Source organism: Asparagus officinalis, chromosome 8, assembly GCF_001876935.1.
Source record: "Asparagus officinalis chromosome 8, Aspof.V1, whole genome shotgun sequence".
NCBI lineage: Eukaryota > Viridiplantae > Streptophyta > Magnoliopsida > Asparagales > Asparagaceae > Asparagus > Asparagus officinalis.
In genome coordinates this window covers 37,324,452-37,334,393 of record NC_033801.1, presented here as the reverse complement: position 1 = coordinate 37,334,393, position 9,942 = coordinate 37,324,452, and the positions used below count along the sequence as shown (strand labels likewise).

The 9,942-nt window shown below is 41.6% G+C and overlaps 1 protein-coding gene across 1 annotated transcript; it reads right to left on the bottom strand.

Moving 5' to 3' along the window:
• On the bottom strand, positions 799-4,367 carry LOC109821143 (pentatricopeptide repeat-containing protein At1g05670, mitochondrial-like; the record flags this gene model as incomplete). Its single annotated transcript, XM_020387336.1, is given in 3 exon segments — positions 799-1,199; positions 2,367-3,097; positions 3,099-4,367. Coding segments are annotated over 2 exon segments (1,794 nt in total), but the record flags the coding sequence as incomplete, so codon positions are not given.

The window sequence follows — 9,942 nt, the reverse complement described above, 5'->3', positions numbered from 1 at the left end:
CGGCTTAGATAAAAAAACGGAATCTCAAAACACATTTTTTGTGTTTTGAGAAAAATGTTTAATATTTAGATTTTGTAAAGGGACAAGTCAAAAAAACGCCCGGATTGCCAAACGCGTTTCTTTGTTTTTGTTGAAAAAAAACAGAAACGACAAAAACGCCACGGTTGCCAAACTCTCCAGAAATCCTGAGTAACATTCTCTAGTACAAAAATAATAATGATAAAAAAGATGGAAAAAATAATAATAAATAAATAAAGTATAAGCAGCTATCATTTTGTTAACACTGTTAAAACACTATGATTTTAACACTTCTAGCATTCTTGCAGCGGATGCTACATGATTAAGAAAATAAGATGTATTTTATTTTCTTAATTCTTTCCATTTCAAGTTAACAACCGGTCTTAATGCAACCAACATCACAAAGATTGTTAATCTCCTACATAACTACAATGGATGAAAGCAACATGGCATGGTATTTTGCTCTCCTCGCTTTGGGGAAAATAGTTCATCTATCTACAAACATGATATATGAAGTATCTTGAGATTATTACAGTGTACGAGTTGCGAAGTTCGATTGAAGGATAGAAAGAACATATCTACACCAATCATGATTTATTAGAAGACATGCCAGACATACAAGCTAGCCCTGCAGAAATCCATCTTCCATCAAGTTGTAACATAGTTTGGGTAACTTTTTGAGATTTTATACAATTAGAAGGGAAAAAACTTCGATTCATCTCAAGAACCACTACATTTTTTTTTTCTTTGGTCTTCAATTCACTGTAATTCCATATGGTATAAATGTATAATTAACATTATTATAATAAATTATAACCAGCAAGAGGATAAGTCACAGCGGACATCTCTACTGAATTCCGCCTGCTGCTTCACCCATAGTATACAATTTAAAAAAAAAAGAAAAAAAAAATTGTGAATCTAATAGCTTCAGTATCACATCAATTGCTTTGCTTGAACTTGCCCAAACACTAAACTAATGAATTGAATATGCTAAGAAATCAGACCTGTGAGCACCAAAATTCCACAACAAATCATGGTGTCATATTTCAAATTGTAAATAATAAACAGGTAAGCACGGGAATGCCTCAGTGAGCCAAATGATGACTCCAACAACCCTCATCCCATCATCAATTAATGAACATATGTAATATTGGCAACGTTTCTACAATAACATTTGCAATCTGCATTAAGAAAATGATAAAATATTTTAATTGGTCTTAAATAAATAGGATAAGCTTTGGATCCATAGTAAAGTAGCAGTTCAATTACAATAATTTTAAACTTATCAAAACATGATCCAATGATATCAAGAAATTGTATTGTCAAGAAACAATGTGTTCACACAAATTCTAGTGCAAATATATGATCCATGAATCCAAGGAAATCAGAATTAGGTTTTGAGTTAATGACAAATATTTTGATGACATCAACGTCATTATCGAACCCATCTCATGTTAAATTGGATTATTGGAGTCACCTATGGAGCATAACTCTAGGTCAAGAAGGATTCAACAGAGACTGATCTTATGTACACCCAACCTTATTACTTTAGACATGCGTAATTTAAAATTTGAATGTTGTCTTCTACTTCTAGCCAGTGGCGGATCCACCCTATGTGAAGTGGTGTCGCTTGAAGACACCACTTCCCCAACAAGATGCAAAATCCATGTTGATGATATTTTTGTCGTAACTTATAATTTTTCATGTATGGATAAGGAGTTAGAGCTCCCTTGGCATGTACGTTAAGTAATCTATGGACTGAAGTCACTTCTGTGATTATATATATGATTGTGTTACTAGTTATGTATTTAATAGTGTTATCCATGATGTGAATCATGGGATTATGTAAATTTTCAAATATGAAAACACATCTGGGACAATTGTAATTTTTTTCCGTTATTACTTATTTGGTGACACCACTTTCTAGAAATCCTGGACCCTTCACTACTTTCAGGTATTGAAGCCTTGAAGGATTGATCATATCATGGAAACTAACAAAACCAGAGACCACATCACTGAGTGGGGGCATTTCAATCAAAATTACCTTCTTTATATAGTGTATATAAGTGGAAAGAACGTGTCAAAGTTAACTTAATGTACACAATGCCCTTCCATATATTTCCTTAAACCCAGTTCTAGCCTGCTTTCTAGCAAAGTTGCTGTGCTAAAACCCAACATGGTCATAGCCCTACTTTGAAGTCTTGTCCTTTTTCTGTTTTTGTTCTCAAGTAGTATATCTGTTTGAAGATACCCTTGATATCATAATATACAGCAATAATGAATCTAGAATTATTGCCAGTATAAGTACATCAGTTAATGAATGGTAGGAGGAAAAAAAACAGACTCACTCTAGTTGTCAGTGGCAATGAGCAGTGCGTAGAAGTCTCTACTCTGCAGCAACGATAATGCAGGCGCAGGAATAGTGCTGGGCTCAACATCATCTCCAACCTTGATCCAAACATCACCAGTAAGCCACAGGCCATGATCTTGCTAACTGGAATCATCTCATCCTGCAGAAGCCAACCAAAATTTTTTCGACATCTCTCCTTACTGCTTACGTTTTATCAGTGTCATAAACACCATGATCTTTCTCTATTGCTTCATCACAAAGCTTAAGAGTCTTCTCAATATTCCCTTCACTAAAATTGACATCGATGAATATGTCGTATATATCCTTGTCAGCAGAAAACCCGTTAGCCCTCATCTCTTCGAACAAACTCTTTGCATCTATCAATCTTTTCTTCTTAAAGAGCCCTTTGATGAGGGCATTATAAGAAGTAGGCCTGAGACTAAATCCCTTCTCCACCATCTCTTTGTGAAAATAGCATGCCTCCTTCATATTTCTAGACCTTGCGTGCCCTGTGATCAAAATATTGTATGTTTTCTCATCTGGCATCACCCCGTTCGTGCACATTCCTCTATATATATCTGTTGTGGCTTTCATATCCTTATTTATAGAATACTGCTTCATAAGAGAATTATAGGTTGTCGCATTAAGGCTGCTACACTCTTCTCTACAGTCCATCTCCAAAAGGTCTCTTTCCCCTCTAGTCATAACACTCATGCCAACACAGAATCCCATTTCATCAAATATTAAAAGTCACAACACTCGGTTGGATTCCTTTATCAAGCATCTCACGAAGGAGACTGTGAGCTCGACTAATTTCACCGGACTTACAAAAAGCGTCCATCAGTGTAGTATAAGTGTATGTATCAGGAGCGAGCCCTGCCGCCTCCATGTCTTCCATGGTCTTTATCGCCTGCTGTATGTTACCAACCTTACAAAGACCATTTACTAGTGAATTATATGTACAAACATTTAATTCCAAACCCTTTCTACACATCTCATGCAAAAGCTCGTTTGCACCCTCGACATCCCCTTGTTTACAAAGCCCATCCGAAAGAGCAGTGTAAGTCACAACATTCGGCGTCAAACCCTTCTGTACCATTTCATTGTGAAGGTTAAAAGCATCCTGCATCTTTCCACACTTGCAAAAGCCATCGATGAGCGAAGTGTACGTAACTTCATCAGGACTCAAGCCCATACTCAACATCTCCTTGAAGAATCTATGAGCATCGAGCATTTTTCCATTCTGGCAAAGTCCAGAAATCAGAGCAGTATAAGTTACAGAATCCGGCTCCAGACCCCTGCCCTTCATATCACGGAAAAGGCGATAAGCTGTCGACAGGTTTCCTCTGCTGCAAAAACTATGCAGCATTGTTGTGTACAAGGCAGTATCGGGAGCTATACCTCGACCCAACATTTCCGCTAGCAATTTCTCTGCCTGCACTAAATTCCCTTGCTTACAAAGGAGAGAAATTACGCTATTATAAGCAAAAGGGTTTGGCCTTAGACCTCTCGTGCACATTTCTTCGAACAAAAGCAGAGCTCTGTGAAGCTCCCCAGCTTGGCAATACCCATCAATCAGGGTGCTGTAACTTATTACATCAGGGTCAGGTACATCATCAAAATCAGTGCTATTTTTCACCGCCATCTGCTGCAAAATTTCACGGGCTTCTCCGACCACAGACAGAGCATGGATCACGATATTATACGACGCGGCATTCCATCGAAGACCCGAATCGCGAAACTCCAAGAAAACAGCGAGCATCCCGTCAAGATGAAGCTTGGACAGGAGCACGTTGCACGAATCCGCTGAGACGACGATCCCATAAGAAGTCAGCCGACGGAACAAAGCCTTGGCCTCGTCGAACTTCCCAGCCCTAACAGATACCCGGAACGCGAGATCGAACACAGAGGGGTGGGAGCACCAGTACTTGTAGGTGTAGATCAGCTGCTCGAGGAAATGCCTGTGAGAGATAAGCCCGCCGAGGATAAACCTGCGGGCCAAGGGACGCGCACGTTAGGGAGGAGAGAGAGACCGTGGCGCTGCGACGGCGTGGGCTCGGAGGTTAGGTGGTGGGCCCTGGAGCGGGCCCACCGGAGGAGGGCGAGGACGAGGGCGGGTCGGAGCGGAGGTGGGGAGGGCCCACAGGAGGTGGTCGGGGCGGAATTGGCGGGAGAACGGGGTGAGGATACGGTGGATGGGTCGGAGCGGCGGCCGCTGCTTGAGGCGGTGTGAGGCTGGCGACGAGTTTCGGCGTCGGCGATGGTGGGCCTTTTTCGGGCTGTAGTCCGGAAAGGGCGGGCTTGGGCCTGGAACTTGGCCTGGAGGGGAGAGAGGAAGATGGATGGATTAGTCGAATGGGTTTGACGGGGATCGCAGGGGATTTGAGGAGGAGGAAGGAGGGCATGACAACGGGCAGCTGAGTATTTTGCTCATGCCCCCCGCCTATTTGCTCGAGGGAGTGGGCATCGCTCGGAGCAATTGCGAACGTAGACGTTGGGCTCATGAGAAGGGCCTATTTCCTGCATGCTTGTTGGGCCAATGCGGGCTTTAACGTTTAAATCTTTAGCTTAACATTTTCGGAGAGTGACCCCTTCAATAAAAAAGTTGAAGAACGAAGGATTAAGAAGAATGGTTAATCAAGTGAAACTCAGAACTAGAATTAGGATAATCTACAAGATTAGTTTTTATGGTATTAGTCAATTAGATATAGAACTAGGGTAAAATTATGTAGTTTTGATCAACTAAAACTAGATTAAAAAAATAGAACTAGGATAAATAGAACTAAGAGCCTTGTTTTGATACTTCAAATATTTAGAGGATAGAATTTTACTTTAACAACTACTTTCAGTGGATTCGACTCTCCTGAAAAGAGTCTTGCTTACTCACCTGAAAACAGTCTTTCTGAAGGTATTCTCATTAAAATTGTAAATACCCTGAACAACATCAATGATAAGATAATAACAATCTCTATTTGGCAATTACAAAAGGATACTAGGTTGAGCCTAATTTTCCTCTAACTACAGTAATGTTAGTCGAAGTAGTTTAAGACTAAATTTATATATATACTAAAGTTATTGGGTCTACGATTGTAGAAAGTCTTTTGGGAAAAATGTGTACAGGCCCCAAAAGCAGAAACTTCATGTGACGAGGCCCCTCATAGTTTTCCCCATGTGGATCAGCCCCTTGATGTGTGAAACTTTGTACTGTAGCCTTTTTTTTATCAATTATTACATGCCAGCTAAACTAAAATTCCCAAATTATCCTTATCATCTCTCCTCAATCCCTCAGACCCAACACTCATATCATCTCTCTCTCTCTCTCTCTCTCTCTCTCTCTCTCTCTTTCTCTCTCTCCCCAGCACTCACTCTCTCTCTCTCTCTCTCTCTCTCTCTCTCTCTCTCTCTCTCTCTCTCTCTCTCTCTCCCCTCTCTCTAAAACTAAGGGCTTTCTCAAGCTCGTCACCCTGGCCCTCGCCCTCCTCGTCATCGCCGCCTCCGCTCAGGCCCCCAAGGCTCCCCTCGAGTTTGCCGTCTCCTCCCCTCCCCACCTCCGCCCGTCCTCGTCGCCGTAGATCGCCGTCGCTCCCTCGCCGTAGATCGTCGTCGCAGAGCTTGAGGAAAACGCTCGAAAAGCTCGGGCAATTAAAGACTGTTGAGGAGTGCAGGGAGATGATCTGAAGGTATAATGTTAATGGAGATGATGTTTTATGCTTTGATGAATTTAAGAAGATGATGCTACGAGAGTAGGTTGATTTTTGAGATTGATCTTTACCGTAAATGATGATGTTGTTGTGCCCCGTTGAGATTTGGATATTACTTTTTCTTTTTTTTATTTGAAATGACTTTGATCAATTGAGGGTTCATGTTGACAATATATCTACGTTTTTAATTTCTCACATGACTGTGGATTTATCCTTATGAGCTTCTGTATTTGCAAATTGTGACCGATTTTGTTATGGATGTTTTTTTAGTCACCAGGCCAAGACGCACAGAGCATTAATCCATTAGCTAGAAGAAAAAATGAAAAAAAGAAAAAAAAAAGAAAAAAGAAAGGTAAGGAGAAGTAGAGTAGAAGGGGAATGAAGAGAAATGTCGTAATTAAGAAAGAACGAAATTGTGTATTAATGTATCTCTATGAATGAAATGCCCCATGTTAGTTCTACCTAGTTCTAACTCTAATTCATCTTAGTTCTAGGTTCTTAGGCTCTCAAGTTAGTTCTAACTTACCCCATGTTAGTCCTAGCCCGTCTCATGTTAGTTCTAGCTAATTCTAGCTCTAATTCATCTTAGTTCTAGGCTCTTGGGAACAAAAAAAGCTCCTCCCACCTCCGACGGAGCCCACCAAGACACCCCGATGACCCCGACAATCTCCTCCCACCTCCGGCAAGCCCGGACAGTGGAGAAAAGCTCCGAACAGCGAAGAACAAACCCGAACGGCGAGAAATTACACTGTAAAAAACTACAGTTTTGTGCCGACTTCGCACGCACTTTTCGATCACCTTCAATCTCTGTTTCCGCCGATTTCTTCTTTGGTGACTAGCCCTATATGTTGCCTATCACCTCCAATCTGTATCGCACTCTAACTCATTCTCTATCTCTCTCGGTAATGTCCGAAACATCGCTCGACGGCAGCAGTGATCAGAAAATAGCAGCGCCGTGCCGACTTAGCGCGCGTTTTCCGGCCACCTCCGGTCTCCGTTTTTACCACCGTATTCGTCGGTGTGTAGCCCTTTATATTGTCTATCACACGGTATCTTCCTTTTACTTGGGTTTATTTTCTACTTATTATTATATCACTTCGAATATTGTTAGTTCTAACTAGTTCTAGCTCTAATTCATCTTAGTTTTAGGCTCTTGGGCTCTCAAGTTAGTTCTAATTTTCCCCATGTTAGTTCTAGCCCTCCCCATGTTAGTTCTAGCCCGCCCCATGTTAATTTTAGCTCTAATTCATCTTAGTTCTAAGCTTTTAAGTTCTCAAGTTAGTTCTAACTTACCTCATGTTAGTTCTAACTTACCCCATGTTAGTTCTAGCTCACCCTATGTTAGTTCTAGCTAGTTCTAACTCTAATTTATCTTAGTTCTGGGCTCTTGGGAAAGGAGAAAAGCTCCTCCCACCTCCGACGGAGCCCACTGAGACACCCCGATGACCCCGACAACCTCCTCCCACCTTCTACAAGCACGAACAGTGGCGAAAAGCTCCGAACAGCAAAGAACAAATCTGAACAGCGAGAAATTGCACTGCAGAAAACTACAGTTTTGTGCCAACTTCATACACACTTTCTGATCACCTCCAATCTCCGTTTTCATCGATTTCTTCTTTGGTGACTAGCCCTATATGTTGCCTATCACCTCCAATTTGTATCACGCTCTAACTCATTCTCTATCTCTCTTGGTAACGTTCGAAACATCACTCGACGGTAGCAGCGAGTAGAAAACAGCAGCGCCATGCCGACTTCGCGAGCGTTTTTCGACCACCTCCGGTCTTCGTTTTCATCACCGTCTTCGCCAGTGTGTAGCCCTTTATATTGTCTATCACACGATATCTTCCTTTTACTTGGGCTCATTTTCTACTTCTCGTTATATCGCTTCGAATATTATTAGTTCTAACTAGTTCTAGCTCTAATTCATCTTAGTTCTAGGCTCTTGGGCTCTCAAGTTAGTTCTAACTTGCCCCATGTTAGTTCTAGCCCGCTCCATGTTAGTTCTAGCCCATCACATGTTAGTTCTAGCTAGTTCTAGCTCTAATTTATCTTAGTTCTAAGCTCTTGGGCTCTCAAGTTAGTTTTAACTTGCCCCATGTTAGTCCTAACACACCCCATGTTAGTTTTAACCCGTCCCGTATTAGTTCTAACTAGTTCTAGCTCTAATTCATCTTAGTTAAGCCTCTTGGGCTCTCAAGTTAGTTCTAACTTGCCCCATGTTAGTTCTAACCCATCCTATATTAATTCAAGCTCGTCTCATGTTAGTTCTAGCTAGTTCTAGCTCTAATTCATTTTAATTCTAAACTCTTGAGCTCTCAAGTTAGTTCTAACTTTCCCCATGTTAGTTCTAACACACCTCATATTAGTTCTAGCCCACCCCGTGTTAGTTCTAACTAATAATATTCAAAGCGATATAACTAGAGGTAGAAAATGAACGCAAGTAAAAGGAAGATATCGTGTGATAGATAATATAAAGGGCTACACACCGACGAAGACGGTGGTGAAAACGGAGACCGGAGGTGGTCGAAAAACGCGTGCGAAGTCGGCACGGTGCTACTGTTTTCTGCTCGCTGCTGCCATCGAGCGATGTTTCAAACGTTATCGAGAGAGATAGAGAATGAGTTAGAGCATAATACAAATTGAAGGTGATAGGCAACATGTAGGGCTAGTCACCAAAAAAGAAATCGACGGAAACGAAGATTGGAGGTGATCAGAAAGTACGTGCGAAGTCAGCATAAAACTACATATTTCTGCAGTGCAATTTCTCGCTGTTCGGGTTTGTTCTTCGTTGTTCGGAACTTTTCGCCATTGTCTGGGCTTGCCGGAGGTGGGAGCAGGTTGTCGAGGTCGTCGAGGTGTCTCGGTAGGCTCTGTTGGAGGTGGGAGGAGCTTCTCTCCGTTCTCAAGAGCCTAGAACTAAGATGAATTAGAGTTAGAACTAGCTAGAAATAACATGAGACGAGCTAGAACTAACATGAGACGTGTTAGAACTAACATGGGGCAAGTTAGAACTAACTTGAGAGCCCAAGAGCCTAGAACTAAGATAAATTAGAGCTAGAACTAGCTAGAACTAACATGGGGCGGGCTAGAACTAATATGGGGCGGGCTAGAACTAATATGGGGCAAGTTAGAACTAATATGGGGCAAGTTAGAACTAACTTGAGAGCCCAAGAGCCTAGAACTAACACGTCACGTGCAAGAACTAACACGCGGTGTTTTGGATATTACCAAGAGAGATAGAGAATGAGTTAGAGTGTGATACAAATTGGAGGTGATAGGCAACATATAAGGCTAGTCACCAAAGAAGAAATCAACGAAAACGGAGATTGGAGGTGATCGAAAAGTACGTGCGAAGTTGGCACAAAATTGTAGTTTTCTGCAGTACAATTTCTCGTTGTTCGGATTTGTTCTTCACTGTTCGGAGCTTTTCGCCACTGTCCGGGCTTGTCGGAGGTGGGAGGAGGTTGCAGGGGTCATCGTGGTGTCTCAATGGGCTCCATCGAAGGTGGGATGAGCTTTTTTTTTCCCAAGAGCCTAGAACTAAGGTGACTTAGAGTTAGAACTAGCTAGAACTAACATGGGGTGGGCTAGAACTAACATGAGGCAAGTTAGAACTAACTTAAGAGGTCAAAAGCCTAGAACTAAGATGAATTAGAGCTAGAACTAGCTAAAACTAATATGGGGTGGGCTAGAACTAACATGGGGCGGGTTAGAACTAACATGGGGCAAGTTAGAACTAACTTGAGAGCCCAAGAGCCTAGAACTAAGATGAATTAGGGCTAGAACTAGTTAGAACTAACAATATTAAAAGCGATATAATAAGAAGTAGAAAATGAGCCCAAGTAAAAGGAAGATACCATGTGATAGACAATA